The following is a 22,016-nucleotide window of genomic DNA, read 5'->3' on the forward strand; positions in this document are numbered from 1 at the left end:
AGTAAGTAGGCAACATTTCACCTTGTCTTGTACCTATGAGAGGAGCAGCGGCTCAGTCAAGATGACCATCACCCTCAATAAAAGTACATTTTGGCAGTAAGTAGGCAACATTTCACCTTGTCTTGTACCTATGAGAGGAGCAGCGGCTCAGTCAAGATGACCATCACCCTCAATAAAAGTACATTTTGGCAGTAAGTAGGCAACATTTCACCTTGTCTTGTACCTATGATAGGAGCAGCGGCTCAGTCAAGATGACCATCACCCTCAATAAAAGTACATTTTGGCAGTAAGTAGGCAACATTTCACCTTGTCTTGTACCTATGAGAGGAGCAGTGGCTCAGTCAAGATGACCATCACCCTCAATAAAAGTACATTTTGGCAGTAAGTAGGCAACATTTCACCTTGTCTTGAACCTATGAGAGGAGCAGGGGCTCAGTCAAGATGACCATCACCCTCAATAAAAGTACATTTTGGCAGTAAGTAGGCAACATTTCACCTTGTCTTGTACCTATGAGAGGAGCAGCGGCTCAGTCAAGATGACCATCACCCTCAATAAAAGTAAATTTTGGCAGTAAGTAGGCAACATTTCACCTTGTCTTGTACCTATGAGAGGAGCAGCGGCTCAGTCAAGATGACCATCACCCTCAATAAAAGTACATTTTGGCAGTAAGTAGGCAACATTTCACCTTGTCTTGTACCTATGAGAGGAGCAGCGGCTCAGTCAAGATGACCATCACCCTCAATAAAAGTACATTTTGGCAGTAAGTAGGCAACATTTCACCTTGTCTTGTACCTATGAGAGGAGCAGTGGCTCAGTCAAGATGACCATCACCCTCAATAAAAGTACATTTTGGCAGTAAGTAGGCAACATTTCACCTTGTCTTGTACCTATGAGAGGAGCAAGCGGCTCAGTCAAGATGACCATCACCCTCAATAAAAGTACATTTTGGCAGTAAGTAGGCAACATTTCACCTTGTCTTGAACCTATGAGAGGAGCAGGGGCTCAGTCAAGATGACCATCACCCTCAATAAAAGTACATTTTGGCAGTAAGTAGGCAACATTTCACCTTGTCTTATACCTATGAGAGGAGCAGCGGCTCAGTCAAGATGACCATCACCCTCAATAAAAGTACATTTTGGCAGTAAGTACTAAGTAGGCAAAATTATTGGCAGTAAATAGGTTTGATTCAAATGAGGGAATGAGAAGCAGTCCAGGAAGGGCAATTTAAAGCGGTGAAGTTGTGTCCCTGGATCCAACGACGGGGGCCAAGTAGCCACTTTCAATCCATGAATGGTTAATTTTTAAAAAGGTCAGTGCGTTTACTGAATCAGTGGACAAGCGGGATCGCTTATCGGTAACCACCCCACCTGCCGCGCTGAAAGCCCACTCAGAAATAACACTGGAAGGAGGGCATGAGAGAAGTTCCAGCACATATTGTGCAAGCTCAGGACAGGTGTCGAGTCTGGCTGCCCAGTACTCCATGGGGTCCTCAGTGCGCATGCTATCTGATGCACTGAGTGAAGACATGTAGTCGTTGACCATGCGGGACAGCCGCTGCTCCTGATTTCCAGGTGCTGCTGCTGATGCTGTGGTAGGCTGAACAGACTCAGAGCTGTAAAACTGCCTCATCGCACCAAACAAGTCTCCAAGATGTCTAGGTCTGCTGGGCATAGGCACCTGCTGGGCACCATGAGCAGGGATAGCTGGGTTCTCAGGCTGTGGATGTGGAAAGGCTTCCTTCAGCTGGTCGATCAGGGCCTGCTCCAGCTCTACCATCCTTTCCTCCTGCTGGCTGGTTGGAATAAATTGACCCAGCTTCCCCTTGCAGCGTGGGTCTAAAAGGGTGGCCAGCCAGTAGTCATCTCTTTTCTTTATCTTTTTGATCCGAGGGTCCATCCGGAGGCATCGTATCATATGAGCAGCCATTGGGAAAGCAAGAGCTCGCTCCGCCAAATCCCCATCGTCATGTCTGCGCAAAACAGACAAATCCTCTGCCTGCTGCTGCTGTTCCTCCTGACTTCCAAAGTCACCCCACCCCTGAATAACAGAAGCTGCACCCGCCTCCTCTTCCTCTTCACCATGGTCAGGCACCTCCATGATATCCTCCATCACATAGACATCCTCCTCCTCTCCCTCCTGTGTCTGAGCCTGGCTGCCTTGGAGCGAGCTTTGTTGCTGCAGCTCAAGTTCAGTAACGGCTTCCTCACCAGCAGTCATTAGGCTACTAAGTGTTTGTTCCAGCATGAACACAACAGGGAGCACGTCGCTGAGACTGACTTGCTCCCCGCTTACAAACGTAGTAGCCTGTTCAAATGGGGCCAACACATGGCAGACCTGTTGCATAATCCGCCACTCTTCCCGTGTGATGTAGGGGAGTGTTTCTGCTGATGACCCATGGATGTCGTCCTGCTCCAGAAGGTACTCAGAGACTGCTTTTTTCTGCTCCGCCATCCTCTCCAGCATGTAAAGGGTGGAGTTCCACCTCGTTGGAGTGTCTACTATGAGCCTGTGAGGGGGCAAGCCATGCTTTCGCTGATAGCGACGGAACAATGAGGTGGCAGTTGAAGAGCGGGCCATACGGCCGGAAATCTTCCTTGCATGCTGCACCACGTCACTCATACCTGGTAAGGTGCGCAAAAAACGATGAACCACCAAGTTGAGGACATGGGCAAAGCATGGCACATGAGGAATGTTGCCATCGTTCAGGGCAGCCAGCAAATTTGCTGCATTGTCACAGGCAACATGGCCAACCTGTAGTCTTCGGGGGGTCAGCCACTTTTGTGCCTGTTCCTGGAGTAGGGCCAAAACATTTTGCTGCCGTGAGCCTCTGCTCCCCAAATGCTCACCAGCTCGAGCAATGCTTGACATCGCTTGTGACACACGCCGGTGTAGCAACGGGGCCGCTTATTAGGGGGCTCGGCAGTGGCTGGTAGAGTCACCAGCTGAGGTGAGAGCAGACCTGTTCCCCTTGACCCCACGGGGAGGCTCAACAAGCTCATGGAAGCACCTGCTCACTATGTAGGGTGACCCAGTGAGCTGTAAATGAGACATATCGGCCCTGACCATGCTTGCTGGTCCACCCATCCATGGTGAGATGTACCCTGTCGCCTATGGAATAATCTAGCGACAGGGCGACATTATCAACTGTGCGTCGGTACAGGTTAGGAATTCCCCTTCGGGAAAAATAGTGACGGCTGGGTATTTGCCATTCAGGAATGGCATACTCCAGGAGGTTGCGAATGGCTGACCCCTTCTCTACAATGGAGTAGGGCAGCAGCTGCTGGACCATGGCCTCTGCCAATAGACCGTTTAATCTCCGTATCCTGCGGCTACGGGGAGGCAGTGCTCTTGTGGACCTTATAGCCTCAGTTATCAATGGCTGGGTGCTTTGAGCTGATGATGGAGTGGAGGAAGGTGAAATCTGCCCTCTACGGCCAGAGTGTATTACAGATGGAGAGCAGGCAGGATGGGTGCCAATCTCAGAAACTGAAGCAGGATGGGAAGGTGGACGGGTCTGTGCTATAGTCCTCTGCATGGTGCTGCTTTGTGGTCCTTTAACACTGCCATATTCCTTTTGGTGGTTACTTTTTAGGTGTGTGTGGAGAGCACCTGTCCCCAACCTTTTTAAATTTTTTCCTAGGCTCAGCCTGGCACTGCACAGCTTACACACAACTATTAAGGGATCACTGGTTGACTCAGTAAAGTACTTCCAAACCGGGGCCTTCCTCCGAGAAGTGTTTATGCCTGAGGTTGCAGTTGTACCACTTCCAGTTCGGGACATAGGAGTTTCAGCTGGAGGCTGTGACTGTAACTCCTGCCTTCCTTGAACTGCACTAGCAGAGGAGCTCATGTTGCCACTAGGCCCCCTGGTGTGCCGATGTCCAAGCTGCCTCCTCTGCCAGCTTGCCTCTGATTCACCTGAGCTGGCATCATCATGCTCAGGCTCATAGGTGATATCCATGTCATCGTCAGCATAATCATCACTGTGGCTGCCTCCCTCATAGCCCACCTCCTCAATGTTCTCATCCTGACCCTCCACTGCTTGAATGTCAACTTCTGCACCCCCCCCCCCCCCCTCAACAACATTATCATCATCCAAAAGAAAAGTCTGGGCATCATGCGACATATCGATGTCTGACTGCTCAAGAACCTTATCAACAAGTGCTGAAATTGTGTCATCAAAGGGAAGGACACATGGGTTAAGGGCAGCTTTTGGAGGAGGCATGGAAGTGCTGCTGGTGGTACTGCTGGTACTTTGTAACTCAGCTTGTGAGGACTGACTAATAGGGCTGTCTCCTGACACCCAGTTCACAATGTCTTCAGTGTGGCTCTGCACAATAGCCCGTGGTTTCTGTGACGTGAAATATGATCGTATCAGACTGGACCCCCTTTTGGGATTTGATGCATCACTGCCTGATACTGAGTGTCCACTACCTGTGGCTGAGTGGCTAGTACTTGCTGCTACTTGGCTTCTGGTTCTGCCTGCAGAAGTCTGTCCCCGGACTGCTGTGGACTGACCCCTGCCTGGTGCAGAGTGTCCCCTGCCAGCTGCTGACTTTGCTGGTGGACCCTTGCCTGCACTGTCTCGACCACGGCGAGCTTCACCTCTGCCGGACATTGTTTATTATTTGACTCAAATTTTTAATCGAAGTATAGTGGAAGGGGAACAATGTCAAAAAAATTTTGCTGAATAAGTGAGATAAAAGAAAGAATGAATAAAGGAAAGGAATGAATACAATAATACAGGGAAATTAAAATAAGGAAAAAAAAAGAAAAGGATGAAATGGCTATTTAATTTATGTTTCTTTCCACACAGTTCCTTTCTGTAACTAAATCCACTCTCCTCTACACATCACAGCATGGAACTACACACACAGTCGTCTGTAGCTGCCTAACACTAAGTCACAGAAATCCTTACACAAAGTAGGACTAGTAGCTACTAGCTAGCTAGGCTAGCAAAAACAGAATAACAATAAGAAAAATAACAGAATGAATAAAGGACAGGAATGAATACAATAATACAGTGGAATTAAAATAAGGAAAACAAATGAAAAAAGGATGATAGGACTACAGATCACAGCATGGAACTATATAGCTATATACACAGTCCTCCTCCTATCTTCTGTAGCTGCCTAACACTAAATCACAGAAATCCTTACACTAAATAGTAATACTAGTAGCTAGGTAGCCAAAACACAGATTAGAAATAAGGAAAATAACAAAAGAATGCAAGGAATGTGGATGTGTATGTCACTGGCTGCAGCCTGTGTAAGCTGTTTCTTCTCAGAGTCCTCACAAAGCCAGCACACAGCACAATAACACCCAGAAACTGAAACCAGACCTGTTGGAAGAAAGCTTTTATACTGAGGGGTGGGCTAAATTTCTATTGGTTGCTAACAGTGTAGCAGCCACCAAAAGTTTTACCTGATTGGCCAAATAGTCTGTTTGTGAAACTACGCGTATGAAAATAAGCTACGCCTATGGCGTAAGCTACGAATACATTGTTAAATACGTGAGAGTGTGAACTTCGATTTACGCGTAGTATACGCCTGGCTGCGTATACTACGCATTAAAAATACGCATGCGAAGCTACGCAAAGTACGCAATCGCGTGCGTATATAGCGTATCAATACGGACCGACAAAACTGACTACGCGTATTTTGCTACGCGTAGTTTTAAGCATACGAAATGCTACGCCTATGCGTATTGCGTAAAATACGTTGCGTAGATTCGCATATGCGTAGTTTCTGCCCACCCCTGCCGTGCATACCTGTTAACTGCACATCTGTAACAGCTGCACATTGTATTGTAATACCAGTCACTTCATACCTGTTCACTGCACCTGTGTGACCGCACGCTGTTTAGTATACCAGTCCGTGCATACCTGTTAACTGCACTTGTGTGACAGCTGCACATTGTATTGTAATACCAGTCACTTCCTACCTTTCACTGCACCTGTGTGACTGCACATTGTATTAGTCAAGTCAGTGCATACCTTTCACTTCATGCCCCCCGATATGGACAAAACAAGAGGCAGAGCCAGAGGCTGACCCAGAGGCAGGACACCCGGCAGGTCTGTTCGTGGTCATGCTGACGTGATTTTGTGCGGCCCTGGCCCAGAGTACAGTGCTCAGAAGAAGGCACATCCCATCAACTCCCAAGATTGTCAGGACGTGGTTGACTATTTGACACAGAACACCTCATCTTCCGCATCCACCAGTGCTACTCCAAGTACTACATCCGCTACATTTGACATTTTGCAGGAGTTATTTGGTGGGAAAATCACTGATACACAGCCATTATTGTTACAGCAAGATGAAGGCGCTAAGCAAGTTACACCACCTCATATGTCTGAGTTAGGCGACACTATGGACTTTATGTGTGAGGAGGAGGATGATGAAGTACCTGCTGTTGGTGAAGTTTATGAGGTGTCTGAGGCAAGCGAAGCTGGAGAGGATGATTATGATGATGATGATGATGATGATGATACGGATGCCGCGTGGGATCCTAAGAGACATGATGACCAAGAGGACAGTTCAGAGGGGGAGTCAGAGAGAAGTAGGATGAGACAAGTTCCTGAAAGAAGCAGGGGGAGCTCATCGTCAGAAACAGCTGGTGGCAGTGTCCGGCGCCATGTATCGCCACCTATGGATAGCCAGCCAACATGCCCTTCAACGTCAGCTGCTGAGGCCACCATAGTGCCCACACCCCAGGGTGGCTCAGTGGTGTAGAATTTTTTTAGTGTGTATGCCAAAGATCAGAGCAATGCCATCTGTACTCTCTGCCACAAAAAATGCAGCCATGGAAAGGCCAACACCCACGTAGGGACAACTGCCTTACGAAGGCACATGCAGAAAAGGCACAAACTGCAATGGGAAGACCACCTGAGAAAAATCAGCACTCAAAACAAAAGCCACCCTCCTTCTCCTTTTCCTCCTTCAGCTGCTTTCTCCCTTGCACCTTCACAATCACAGCCTCCCTCCTCCACACTACCTCTCACCTTGAGCGGTTCCTGCTCCTCTGCCCACAGAAGCAGCCAGGTGTCCGTGAGGGAAATATTTGAGCGGAAGAAGCCAATGTCTGCCAGTCACCCCCTTGCCCGGTGTCTGACAGCTGGCTTGGCGGAACTGTTAGCTCGCCAGCTGTTACCATACCAGCTGGTGGACTCTGAGGCCTTCCGAAAATTTGTTGCCATTGGGACACCGCAGTGGAAGATACCAGGCCGCAATTATTTATCCAAAAAGGCGATACCCAAACTGTACCATGAAGTTGAGAGGCAAGTGGTGTCATCTCTGGCACACAGCATTGGGTCAAAGGGCCATCTGACCATGGATGCCTGGTCTGCCAAGCACGATCAGGGCAGGTACATTACTTACACAGCCCATTGGGTCAACCTGGTGACCGCTGGCAAGCAGGGGGTACGTGGCTGTGCAGCGGACCTAGTGACACCTCCACGGCTTGCAGGCAGGCATGCTGCCACCTTCTCTCCTCCTGCTACATCCTCTTCACTGTCATCCTCCCCCTCCTCCTCCTTGGCTGAATGGTAGTTCAACTCTACTGGTGCTGCGATCTCCTCTCGAGCTACAGAGACCCAGCTCTCCAGGGCCTATGCTGCATGTCAGGTAGGACGGTGTCACGCCATCTTAGACATGTCTTGCCTCAAAGCGCAGAGTCACACTGGAGCAGCTCTCCTGGCTGCTCTGAACAAACAGGTGGATCAGTGGCTGACCCCGCACCAACTGGAGATCGGCAACGTGGTGTGTGATAATGGCAGCAATCTCATTTCGGCTTTGAATTTGGGAAAGTTGACACATGTATCCTGCATGGCACATATGCTGAATCTCGTAATTCAGAGATTTATGTCTAAGTACCCAGGCTTACAGGACGTCCTAAAGCAGTCCAAGAAGGTGTGTGAGCATCTCAGGTGGTCTTACATGGCCATGGCATGCTTTGCCGATATTCAGCGGAGAAACAACTTGCCGGTGAGACGCTTGATTTGTTATAGCCCGACTCACTGGAATTCGACCTTCCTCATGTTCGACTGCCTGCTACAACAGGAGAAAGCCGTCAAACAGTACCTGTACAACTACAGTCAAAGGACACGGTTTGGGGAGATGGGGATGTTCTGGCCAAAGTACTGTACACTAATGCGAAATTCCGGCAGGCTCATGCGACCATTTGAGGAGGTGACAAACCTGGTGAGTCGCAGTGAAGGTGCCATCAGCGACTTGATCCCGCATGCCTTCTTCCTGGAGCGTGCCGTGCGTACAGTGGTGGATCAAGCTGTGGAGGAGGATGAACAGGAACAGGAGGAAGAGTTGTGGGATCAATTCTCAGCAGAAGCAGATGATTCCTGAACACCTGCAGCAGCACAGAGGGGGGAGGAGGAGGAGGAGGAAGAGTCGTGTGGGGAAGAGGAGTCAGATGAAGAGGAAGGTGTTGTTTTGGAGAAGGAGCGGGAGGTGGAAAAACAACCGCTGGAGGTGTTGCAGGGGGCTCGTGCTGCTCAACTTTCCCATGGTATTTTTTGTGGCTAGGGGGAGGAGGAGAACTTAGCTGACATCACTGAGGAAGAGCAAGAGGAGATGGATAGTACGTCTGCATCCAACTTTGTGCAGATGGCGTCTTTCATGCTGTCCAGCCTGTTGAGGGACCCCCGTATGAAAAAATCAAGGGGAATGAGCTGTACTTGGTGGTGGCCAGCTACTAGACCATCGGTATAGGCACAAAGTGGCGGAGATGTTTCCAAATCATCAGAAGGCAGAAAGGAAGCAGCACTAGCAGAACAAGCTGGCAAGTATGCTTTATAGTGCGTTTAAGGGGGATGTCATAGCACAACGGAATAAAGGTACCACTGCCAGTAATCCTTCTCCCATGTCCAAGCAGGCAAGGACAGGACGCTCCAGCGATCTCATGGTGATGTCGGACATGCGGACATTCTTTAGTCCAACGCTTCGCCTTAGCACTTCCGGATCTACCCTCCACCAATGCCTCAACCGGCAGGTAGCCGGCTACCTGGCCTTAAGTGTGGATGTAGACACTGTGAGCAGCGATGAACCCTTGGACTACTAGGTGCGCAGGCTTGACCTGTGGCCAGAGCTGTCACAATTTGCCATCCAACTTCTGTTTTGCCCTGCCTCAAGCATCCAGTCAGAAATGACCTTCAGCACCTAAGTCGCCTAAGTCAAAAAAGTGTTCAGTACCTTACCTTTATCAAAATGAATGAAGGCTACTGCCCGCCCAAAGACTAAGTCAGTCCCTGCACACAGCATCTCTGCCTGCACACCGTGTGACTGCCTGCCCCATGACTAAGTCGGTCCCCACACAGCATCTCTGCCTGCAGGCCGCTTAATTTGCCTTCTCCGCCACCACCAACATGGTCCAGGACTCCAGGCGGACTTCTGAATTTTTAAGGCCGCAGCGGCCGCTATAATCATTTTACTGGTGCGTGTACATGCCTGCCTAATTTTTCTGACTGCAGCTGCAACATCAACAAAAAAAAGGCATGTACATGTGTCAATTCCCCTTCGTGATCGTTACCTTGCTGCAGTGAAGGGGCTTGCATATCACAATGAAGCAATGAACGCCGGCTATATGAGTGCCTCGGGGGGGGGGGGAGGCACACCAAAGATAATAAGGTCGTTGCTTCATTGTGGACAGACCAAATTCGATCAGCTGGACAATCACTGTTGTTCTGTCATTGAGCTACCTCAGCCCGACAACCATATGAGCTTGAAAACCGCTTTTGCCTGCACTCTCGCCATGGTGCGCACCAGTCCAGCACGGCCGTTTGCGGTGCGTTACACAGTGAGTTTGGTGTGTCAGTGTGAAGCAGTACTCTAATTACACTCCCTGATTGATGTATATACATGCAAGATGTTTTTGTAATGATCTGCTCTGCTGTCTGCACAGGCAGACAGCTTTTTGACCATTTTGTAGGTCTGAGTGCTGCAGGTCCCTGGAAAGGAGACCTGTCTTCACTCTTCAACTTGCTGAGCTGCTACTCTGATGAGGAATTTGCATCCACTTGGCATGCAAATTGCTTAGCTGCTTCCTTTGATGGCTTGCAGTATAAATACCATTTCCCCCCAGAATCCCTTGCTGGTCATGATGGTTTGTTCCTGCTAACTTACCTGGAGTCTCAGCCTTTTCTAATTGTTTGCTAAGATTATCTTAGAGTAATTCCTTGGGGGTGCACTAGCATTCCTTCTAGCGTAGTCAGGTTGTATTATCTGTATTGCCTTGTACTGTCTATCTGTTGCGATTGTCTTGTCGCCAGCGGCGGTCGACAGGAAATTGTTCTGTCTGTTTGGATCGCATTTGCCCTAGTGGTAGTGGCGGTGGTTCCTTCTGTATTCTGCCTTAGGGGTGCAAGCCAGAGCAGCGGTTGCTACTGGTAGCCCCATCTGTCTGTCTGTCTGGATCGCATTCGCCCAAGCGGTAGTGGCGATGGTTTCTTCTGTACTCTGTCTGGTAGTGTAGGCCAGAGCTACGGTTGCTACTGGTTACTCTTTCTGTCTGTCTTGTCTGGAACGAACGCTTGCTGTAGGCTCGGTGAGGTAACCTTTTAGCAAGTGTTCGCGTTCTCTATTCATTATCGTGTTACATTGGTTAGTTAGGGTTGGCGTGTTTTGTCTCTGTTGCGCTTTTCGTGCGGAGACCTCGCCATTAGCGTGCTTTGTCGCTGTTGCGCTTTTCGTGAGGCGACCGCGCTTAGCAAGTGCATTTGTTATTTTCCTTGGCGTTCTGATCATTGTTATTTGCTGTGTCTTTCTTGCTACACTTGTGCTCTGTCTTACTCGGTCTGGTGTCACTGTTGGCAATTGCCACTCTTGCGATGGCGTTCCCACTTTGTTTCCGCTGTTGTGTGTTCACCGTCGCCGGGTGGCGACTAGATTGGTGGACACACATACATTCTGTCTCTGTGCTCACTTTCTCGCTACAGGTGCATTGCACCCAAGCTGGGTTCTGTCGTTTTATACGCTTGTGGAGGACTTCTGCAGTGTCAGCGCACATCTTGTGCGCTGACCACGGAGATAATTCCACAATCGTTACAGTTTTAAAGCACTTTAGGCCTCCAATTTAGCATGCAATGTGATTTCTGCCCTTAAAACGCTACTTTGCGTCAAATCTAGATTTTTCCCTGAGACTTTTGGTGTCTATCCCACACATCCATGCAAAAACTCAGATGTTAGACCCCTTGAAACATCTTTTCCATCACTTTTGTGGCCAGCATAAATGTTTCTAGTTTTTGAAGTTCGCCTACCCATTCAAGTCTATTGCAGTTCGCGAAAGTTCGCAAACATTTGCAGAGGTTTGCAAACCTAAAATCGGAGGTTTGGGCCATCTCTATTCACATCAAAAAAGGGGTGGCTCTACCCCCCTCAGAGATGTGGCAATGGCAAGTTATTTTCAAAATAGCAACCGAGGCTATGACCACCCCCATCTGCTTTACCACGGCCCGTCCCCCGCTTGGCAGACACAGCCTAATTGATGCCAAAGTTTTCCAGAGTTTTCCAAGGAGGGGGGCGAAGTGTCATCTGTGACCGGGTGAACTCGAAACAGGTAAGTAATTAAACCTGAGACCACCCCAACCTATCATCATTAGAGTAAACCTGAGATTAATTAAAAGGAAGAATTCATACATACCTGGGGTTTCCTCCCCCTTTGACCTGATCGCTCCCTTGCTCCCGTCCAGGGGCATAGCAATAGTCATAGCAGCTATAGCAGCTGCTATGGGGCTATAAAAGGGGCCTGACACTTATTTACTTTAACACTAGAGCTTGTTTCTACTTTATGGACCAGAGTAGTTTTTAGCATTTTAGCTACACTATGTCCTTTATTTCATCAAATGCCATATATTCTTTTTCTTGGACAAACTAAACTAAAAACTAGAGAAAAAACACAATTTCTGATATTTCACTCGTAGTTTTAAACTAGAAAGTGTTACTGCAGATCAAAAAACACAAATTGTGGATGAGGTCTGAAAAGTGGACATGGTTGCAGGAGCTGGCTAAACAGTATTTTCATTAATAGTCCCCTTATGTTGTGCTGTTTGTATCCCAGCCCATTACATCTTCCCCACTACATGTTTCCCCTCTTAGAGCCCTTATTAAAGTGTCCCCATATTATAGTGACAACATATATGGTGGCCTCCCATCTGCTTATCACAATTTTTGTTATGTTATACTTTTGGTAAATTATATTTATTTGAAGTATTTAAAGTATTTTTTCTTTCTTTTTTATTGCGAGTGTCCAACTATTATTATGGGGGCAGCGCTGTAAATTGCTATAATCAGAATAAGAAAATTGTAATAATCAGATAAGTAGTTTTAAGCTAATTAAAGTGATAAGGGAGTGATTACAAAGCATTTATATACAATTATGGAGTACTCCCAGTACATAATGTTTCAGTTGGTTCTACAGATACAGAGTATATGCAATAATAGTCTTGAGAAGGCCATATTGTATGATACAAGTGTTCATTCTTTTACTGAATTAGCTTGAAATTTAACTGAAGCAAATCTTAACCTCCCTGACAGTATGATTATTTCCAGATTTTTGTTACAAAAGCGCTGCAATTTTTTCTCAAGCTTTCAGACCCTAAAAATCATACTGCTAGATAGATCTGCTGCAGCCCTGCGTATTCCCCACCACCGATGGATCCAACTCGGGATTACTACTCTGAGCTGCGGATTTCTGTCCCGAGCCTGACTCAGAGTTACTGCTAGGGAGGTTAAGTCAAAAAACACATACTTACGGAAGATTCTGGATCCTGTAAAGGCTTCCCACGCCAACCTCCAGACCTTCATTGCCATTCGCGGACCCCCCAAAGAAATCTAGCAAGTTCTTGTCAGATTAAGATTCAGGCCATGTTCCTCTTCATGCACGGGCACGGCCATACTGTGCCTGTGTGTGTACAGCCCCACCTGTGCAGTAAACAGGACTTGCTCAAGCACAAGTGTTTTCATGCAACTGCACCACTGCGTCCTTGTTCACGCATGTGCAGCACGGTCATGCTCATGCATGGAGAACAACACAGCCCGGATCGTCTGGAGGGTCCCAGCAAGCGGTGGCAGCGACGAGGAGTACTGGATCAACAGGATCCAGAGGCTTCTCTCTTCTTAGGTAAGTGTGTGTTTTTTGACTTGAGGTTTGCCTCGTGTTCACTCTAAAGTGTTTACTGATCAATCCAATCCACATTCAGTTTTGTAATAGTTGCCATGTTTCCTGGGACGCTTTAAAGAGGACAGTTGGGTATTTTTAGACATTCTGCCTTGTTAAAGTGACATTGAAGTGAAAAAAAATGTTATAAAGTATTGTATGTGTAGTATGGATAATTCATAGAACATTAGTAGCAAAGAAAATAGTCACTTTTCCCCCGTTATATAATTCTGTCATATTTGCAGTTTACAAACCACACTCTGTATTTTAAACTATAAAAGAGGGGTGAACTAAAGACCCTTTGAACTTTCCTGCAGTAAAACCGTATCACAACCTGTCTCTCACTGTTTCTTCGATGTATAAGTGCTTCAGAAAACATCACTGTAGCCAACCCAAGTTGGTTTGAGAGCTCCGAGAAGCTCTTTTGCATAGATAACAACTGAAGTATCTTAACTCTTCCTGTACTGGAAAACAATATAAGACTCTTTTCTTTGATGTTCTATTTCTTAGCTATACTACACATACAATTATCTCATAAGTTTATTTTCACTTCAGATTTGCTTCAAATGGAAAATAATTGTAATGTAATTTAATTACAAAATGAAGCACAAAAATAAGTCAAATTTGGAGTTTCACTTTAAAGGGGAACTGAAGAGAGAGGTGTAGGGAGGCTGTCATGTTTATTTCCTTTTAAGCAATACCAGTTGCCTGGCAGCCCTGCTGATCCTCTGCCTCTAATACTATTAGCCATAGCCCCTAAACAAGCATACAGCAGATCAGGTGTTTCAGTGGTTCAGACTTGAAAGTCAGATCTGACAAGACTAGCTGCATGCTTGTTTCTGGTTTTATTCAGGTACTACTGCATAGAAATAGACCAGCAGGGCTGCCAGGCAACTGGTATTGCTTAAAAGGAAATAAACATGACAGCCTCCATACACCTCTCTCTTCAGTTCCCCTTTAACTAGTAGTATATCATGCAAAAAGAAAAGCACAAATGCATTATATTTATAATGTAAACAAAGGTGATTTAAATGGATGCTGTAAATGCCACAATGTGACATTTTTGAGTGGTGACTCTAGTTACCTGTTTGGGAGTATGCAGCAGTTCCTGTGCCATGGAGGTGGCTACAACAGCCTTGTTATTTACTGTGTTGGGCTGAAGGTAGAGTGACAGTCCAGAGACAAGCTGCACTCCGATGTCTGTTATTGTCACTTTGTCATCCAGCACTGTCACTGTTTTTTCTGCCAGGATGGAATCGGAGAGAGGGGACATCACCTACAACACGCACAAAGAGACTGATTTAATAATAAGCAGGAATATCCATTATTTATGGCTTCTTTCCAACTGAGCTAAAATAAACACAAATCTGTATTTCCTATTGCAGTGTCTTATTATACGGTAATGAAAAGGCAGCATAGGAATGCTAACTGCTTAGCCTCGCAATACCCAAAAAGCAAGCTACCAAAATAATTAATTTACATATAGCGCTAAGATTTCAGGGAACACAAACTATCACTTATTTCAGAACTATAGTTCAACTCAACTTTGTTAGTCATTTTGGATAGAATGAGAAATGGTTATAGCCCAGGGCCGGCACTTCTATAAAGTGACCAGAATTACGGGAAGGGACAGCCTTTTCTGTACATTGGCACAGTGGACCTTTATCCTTCTCATTATTATTATTTCTCAGCAGTGGTGGTGCTTAAATTACGTCGGGGGGGGGTCCCTAGCTGACAACTTCTGGTTGAACTCGATGGACGTTTGTATTTTTTCAACCCAAATAACTATGTAACTACTGTGCATGCCCCCCTCCCTGCACTCCGCACTCAATTACAGAGCACCCCAGCTCCAGCAGCACTCACCCACTCCCTGTGTCACTCTTGACACAGTGCAGAGTAAAAGCAGGCATGGGCTGTGTGTTAAAATGACCACACAACATTCAATTAAAAGATCCAATTTTTCACCAATTCGATAATTACAATCGGTTGTCCTGAAAAATTGAGAGTGATTCTTTGGTGTTTTTTTTTTTTTTTTAGATTTTTGGAGATTGGACATGTTGGAAATTTCAGACCAACTTTATCAAGAGTTGAATGTAGAGATGGCCCGAACGGTTCGCCGGCAAACTTCCTGGGTTCGCGATCGCGTGTGTGCCCCACAGACACTGGTGTTGCATATACAGCCCTGTCAGTCAGTCGCAGCTGCTGGACCTTGGGCCCTTGGTAATTCCTACTGTGCCACTGGCAGGCCCAGCACATTCAGTGACTACCTGTGTGTGTGACAGCTGTACATTTGTAATACCCATCACTGCATATACCTACCTGTTCACAGTGCACCCTCCTACCTACATGAGCGCACGCAGAGTCACTGTGCCTGTTCAGTACCTGTGTGTGTGTGACAGGTGCACATTTGTAATACCCATCACTGCATTAACCTACCTGTTGTTCAGTGCACCCACCTACCTACGTGAGTGCACGCAGTGTCACTGTACCTGTTCGGTACCGGTGTGTGTGTGACAGGCAGGGCCGGATTTCTGGCAAGGCCCCCAAAGCCAAGGCCTAGGGAGCCAGAATTTTAGAAGTGTTTTGGGGCGACTGATGGGCTGTAATTGTATGGAGCAGGGCAGAGAGTGGCATCTGTTTAATTAAGTCAATCGGGCTGCAGCCGCACGCTAGCTGCAGCTTGCACACTTTCCTTTTTCTGTTCCCCTCCTTCATTAACATACAATACATCCGCTGCGGCGTGTAGCCAGACCCGTTCCATTCATGGCCGCCCTGCCTTACATAGGCATTAGCTAGCAGCAGGGCGGACTGGACGGGCTCGGCTCTGCATGTGGTGGACCGACCACGGAAGGAGAATCAGCAGCTGCTCGGCTAGGCCCTCTCTAGCATCGTGGCTCCGTCAGATTTGTTTTGGCATTGTGTGCGCTGCACGTTCAGCAACCAATCGCCGTTCTCACCCTGTGAGATATGCTTGGGCGTCCAATGGCGCGGCTCGGGGGGAGTGGCTTGGCCAGCACTGTTATTTTACTGGCTGTCGGTGGACATGATGCCTAAGCCACTCCTCCCGAGCCACGTCATTGGATGCCCAAGTGTCTCTCTCCGGATGTAAGAACATCTGATGAATGTGCATGGATCGTGAACACAAATGCCAAAGCGTGCCAGCTCAGAGATTTGAAAATTGGTACAGCCACGCCGGAGAGTAGAGAGCCGAGCAGCTGCTGATTCTTCTTTCACTGTGACGGGGTGGGTGATTCACAATGTTTAAGATCTGCAGCACTGCAATTATGGGTGCCCAGGCAGCAATCGGGGGTGGGGACAACCTTTAAAGCAGACCTGAACTCAGAACTTCCTCTCTGCTCTAAAAGATATGGGACAGCATAATAACATTTAAAGAAATATTTTTTTTTTTTGTTGCAAATGATACAAATCCTACAATAAACCTGCATTGTGTCTACGTCCATGTTGTTAACATCCTGTGCTTTCAAAAGTGCTTATCTGCTGTGGCAGTCAGCTGATAGAGGAGAGATCGAATTACAACTTGTGATTAGACACAGATGGGGAATTAAACAGGCTAAAAACTCCAAGTACATAGAGGATGCATTTCTCTATTTTTTCCTATTGTCCTGTGCAAGACTTCAGGTCCACTTTAAGACTGCATATGTTTGCTGGGGGGAAATTTTGTGGGAGGGGCTTTGCGGTCAGTCAGGGGGCGACTGGTCATTGTTGGCCTAGGGCGGTAAAAGGTACAAATCCGGCCCTGGTGACAGGTGCACATTTGTAATACCCATCACTGCATATACCTACCTGTTGTTCAGTGCACCCACTTACCTATGTGAGCGCATGCAGTGTCACTGTACCTGTTCGGTACCTGTGTGTGTGTGACAGGTGCACATTTGTAATACCCATCACTGCATATACCTACCTGTTGTTCAGTGCACCCACCTACCTATGTGAGCGCACTCAGTGTCACTGTGCCTGTCCGGTACCTGTGTGTGTGTGACAGGTGCACATTTGTAATACCCATCACTGCATATACCTACCTGTTGTTCAGTGCACCCACCTACCTATGTGAGCACATGCAGTGTCACTGTACCTGTTCGGTACCTGTGTGTGTGTGACAGGTGCACATTTGTAATACCCATCACTGCATATACCTACCTGTTGTTCAGTGCACCCTCCTACCTACGTGAGCGCACGCAGTGTCACTCTGCCTGTTCGGTACCTGTGTGTGTGTGACAGGTGCACATTTGTAATACCCATCACTGCATATACCTACCTGTTGTTCAGTGCACCCACCTACCCACGTGAGCACACGCAGTGTCACTCTGCCTGTTCGGTACCTGTGTGTGTGTGACAGGTGCACATTTGTAATATCCATCACTGCATATACCTACCTGTTGTTCAGTGCACCCACCTACCCACGTGAGCGCACGCAGTGTCACTCTGCCTTTTCGGTACCTGTGTGTGTAACAACTGCAAATTTGTAATTCCAGTCATTTCATAATTGTTCACAGCACCTGTGTGATCGCATGCCGTGTACAATACCACCCCGTGCATACCTGTTAACTGCACCTCTGTGACAGCTGCACATTGCATTGTAATACCAATCACTGTATACCTGTTCACTGCACCTGTGTGACTGCACATTGTATTATTCAAGTCAGTGCATACCTTTCACTTCATCCCCCCGATATGGACAAAACAGGTAGAGAGGCAGAGGCAGGGGCAGACCCAGAGGCAGGTCACCCGGCAGGTCTATTCGAGGTCATGCTGACGTGATTTTGTGTGGCCCTGGACCAAAGTATAGTGCTCAGAAGACGGCACGTCCCATCAACTCCCAAGATTGTCAGGACGTGGTTGATTATTTAACACAGAACACCTCATCTTCCGCAGCCACCAGCGCTACTAAAAGCACCACATCCACTGCATTTGACACTTCACAGGAATAATTTGGTGGGGAATAAACTGAGGCACAGCCATTATTGTTAAAACAAGATGAAGGCGCTAAGCAAGTTACACCACCTCATGAGTTAGGCGACACTATGGATGTAACGTGTGAGGAGGAGGATGATGAAGTACCTGCTGTTGGTGCAGTTTATGAGGTGCCCGAGGGAAGCGAAGCTAGGGAGGATAATGATGATTATGATGATACAGATGCCACGTGGGTTCCTAAGAGACACAATGACCAAGGGGACAGTTCAGAGGGGGAGTCAGAGAGGAGTAGGAGGAGACAAGTTGCTGAAAGATGCAAGGGGAGCTCGCTCTTCAGAAACAGCTGGTGGCAGTGTCTGGCGCCATGTATCACCACCTATGGACAGCCAGTCAACATGCCCTTCAACGTCAACTGCTGAGGCCACCATAGTGCCCACACCCCAGGGGGGCTCAGCGGTTTGGACATTTTTTAGTGTGTCTGCCGTAGATCAGAGCAATGCCATCTGTTCTCTCTGCCTCCAAAAATTGAGCCAACACTAATGTAGGGACAACTGCCTTACACACAAAGCACATGCAGAAAAGGCACAAACTGCAATGGGAAGATCACCTGAGGAAAAGCAGCACACAAAAGCAAAGCCACCCTCCTTCTCCTCTTCCTCTTTCAGGTGCATCATCTTCAGCCACTTTCTCCCTTGCACCTTCACAATCACGGCCACCCTCCTCCACTCTGCCTCTCATCTTGAGTGGTTCCTGCTCCTCTGCCCACAGCAGCAGCCAGGTGTCCGTGAGGGAAATCTTTGAGCAGAAGAAGCCAATGTCTGCCAGTCACCCCCTTGCCCGGCGTCTGACAGCTGGCTTGGCGGAACTGTTAGCTCACCAGCTGTTACCATACCAGCAGGTGGACTCTGAGGCCTTCCGAGAATTTGTGGCAATTGGGACACCACAATGGAAGATACCAGGCTGCAATTATTTCTCCAAAAAGGCGATACCCAAACTGTACCAGGAAGTTGAGAGGCAAGTGGTGTCATCTCTAACACACAGCGTTGGGTCAAGGGTCCATCTGACCACGGATGCCTGGTCTGCCAAGCACGGTCAGGGCAGGTACATTACTTACACAGCCCATTGGGTCAACCTGGTAACCACTGTGGCAAGCAGGGAGTATGTGGCTGTGCAGCGGACCTAGTGACACCTCCACGGCTTGCAGGCAAGCCTGCTGCCACCTTCTCTCCTCCTGCTACATTCTCTTCGCTGTTGTCCTCCTCCTCCTCCTTGACTGAGTGGCAGTTCAACTCTACTAGTGTTGCAATCTCCTCACCAGCTACACAGCCCCAATTCCCAGGGCCTATGCTGCATGCCAGGTACAACGGTGTCACGCCATCTTAGACATGTCTTGCCTCAAAGCGGAGAGTCACACTGGAGCAGCTCTCCTGGCTGCTCTTAACAAACAGGTGGATCAGTGGCTGACCCCGCACCAATTGGACATCGGCAGCGTGGTGTGTGACAACGGCAGCAATCTAATTTCAGCTTTTAATTTGGGAAAGTTGACACATGTTCCCTGCATGGCACATGTGCTGAATCTCATCATTCAGAGATTTGTGTCTAAGTACCCAGGCTTACAGGACATCCTGAAGCAGGCCAGGAAGTTGTGTGGGCATTTCAGGCAGTTTTACATGGCCATGGCACGCTTTGCCGATATTCAGAGGAGAAATTACTTGCTGGTGAGACGATTGATTTGCGATAGCCCGACTCACTGGAATTCGACCCTGGTTATGTTCGACCGCCTGCTACAACAGGAGAAAGCCGTCACCCAGGATCTCTGCAACTACAGTAGAAAGACACAGTCTGGGGAGATGGGGATGTTCTGGCCGAAGAACTGGACACTCATGCAAAATGCCTGCAGGCTCATGCGGCCGATTGAAGAGGTGACAAACATGGCGAGTCGCAGTGAAGGCACCATCAGCGACTTGATCCCGTATGCTTTCTTCCTGGAGCGTGCCATGCGTAGAGTGGTGGATCAAGCTGTGGAGGAGCATGAACAGGAACAGGTACAGGAGAAAGAGTTGCGGGATCAATTTTCACCAGAACCAGATGTTTCCTCAACACCTGCAGCAGCACAGAGGGGGGAGGAGGAGGAAAAGTCGTGTGGGGAAGAGGAGTCAGACTCAGATGATGAGGGAGGTGTTTTTTTTGGAGGAGGAGGCGGCAGAAAAACAACCGCAGCAGACGTCACAGGGGGCTTGTGCTTCTCAACATTCCCGTGGTATTGTTCGTGGCTGGGTTGAAGGAGGAGAACTTACCTGACTTTACTGAGGAAGAGCAAGAGGAGATGGATAGTACGTCTGGATCCAAATTTGTGCAGATGGCGTATTTAATGCTGTCCAGCCTGTTGAGGGACCACCGTATAAAAAAACTCAAGGGGAAGGAGCTGTACTGGGTGGCCACGCTACTAGACTCTTGGTATAGGCACAAAGTGGCGGAGATGTTGCCAACTCACCTGAAGGCAGAAAGGATGCAGCACATGCAGAACAAGCTGGCAACTATGCTTTACAGTGCGTTTAAGGGTGATGTCACAGCACAACGGAATAAAGGTACCACTGCCAGTAATCCTCCTCCCATGTCCACGCAGGCAAGGACAGGACGCTCCAGCGATCTCATGGTGATGTCGGACATGCAGACATTCTTTAGTCCAAAGCCTTGCCTTAGCCCTTCCAGATCCAACCTCCACCAATGCCTCAACAGGCAGGTAGCTGACTACCTGGCCTTAAGTGTGGATGTAGACACTGTGAGCAGCGATGAACCCTTGGACTACTGGGTGCGCAGGCCTGACCTGTGGCCAGAGCTGTCCCAATTTGCCATCCAACTTCTGTCTTGCCCTGCCTCAAGCGTCCTGTCAGAAAGGACCTTCAGCGCAGCTGGAGGCATTGTCACTGAGAAGAAAAGTCGAATAAGTCACAAAAGTGTTCAGTACCTCACCTTTATCAAAATGAATGAGGCATGGATCCCGGAGGGCTACTGCCCGCCCGAAGACTAAGTCAGTCCCCACACAGAGCATCTCTGCCTGCACGCCGTGTGACTGTCTTCTCCGCCACCACCAACAGGGTCCTGGACACCAGGCAGATTCCTGAATTTTAGCAGCGGCCACTATAATAATTTTTCTGGTGCGTGTACATGCCTGCCTAATTTTTCTGGCTGCACTGCAGCTGCAACAACAAAACAAAAGGCATGTGCATGTGCCAATTCCCCTTCGTGTTCATTACCCTGCCACAGTGACTTGCGTATCACAATGAAGCAATGACCATCGGCTATATGAGTGTCTCGGGGGGGCACACCCAAGATAATAAGGTCGTTGCTTCATTGTGACAGACCAAATTTGATCAGCTGGATACTCAGTCACTGTTGTTCTGTCATTGAGCTACCTCAGCCCAACTGTATGGGCTGGAAAGCCACCATCACCTGCACTCTCATCATGGTGCGCACTGCATCTGTGACTGCACATTGCATTATACCTGGCAGTCAGTGCATACCTTTCACTTGAATGGATGGCAGACTTGCCCTCCATAACAGATTGTCGTTAAAGGTATTAAAGTTGATTAGTCTCATATACAGCAGGGTCTCGAAAGTCCTCCTGTATTGTTATTTTTTTCACTACCTCGGGACTTGCATGCCATGCCTGCTGCCTTCCTTAGATGTGTGGCGGTAGCCGTTTCTCAGGCTCCAACTCCGGCCCGGAATCAAACCCTGATTCCCCGGCCATTACCCGTGGTCACCATGGTACTGAAAAAGTACCATCGAAAGTTTCACACAGTGGAATGAATGGCAGACTTGCCCTCCATAACAGATTCTCGTTAAGGGCAAGTGGTGTTATCTCTGGCACACAGCATTGGGTCAAGGGTTCATCTGACCACAGATGCCTGGTCTG

At 48.1% G+C, this 22,016-nt stretch overlaps 1 protein-coding gene across 2 annotated transcripts in view; it reads right to left on the reverse strand.

Annotated features, from left to right (window-relative positions):
* TMEM132C (transmembrane protein 132C) overlaps nt 1-22,016 on the reverse strand; it is a 762,868-nt gene that overhangs the window by 26,498 nt on the left and 714,354 nt on the right. For both annotated transcript variants that reach the window (XM_068243755.1, XM_068243763.1), the window contains exon 8: nt 14,250-14,441. In XM_068243755.1, the coding sequence (XP_068099856.1) occupies nt 14,250-14,441 (192 nt within the window). The remainder of the gene's footprint in view (nt 1-14,249; nt 14,442-22,016) is intronic.

Source organism: Hyperolius riggenbachi, chromosome 1 (assembly GCF_040937935.1).
Source record: "Hyperolius riggenbachi isolate aHypRig1 chromosome 1, aHypRig1.pri, whole genome shotgun sequence".
Lineage (NCBI taxonomy): Eukaryota > Metazoa > Chordata > Amphibia > Anura > Hyperoliidae > Hyperolius > Hyperolius riggenbachi.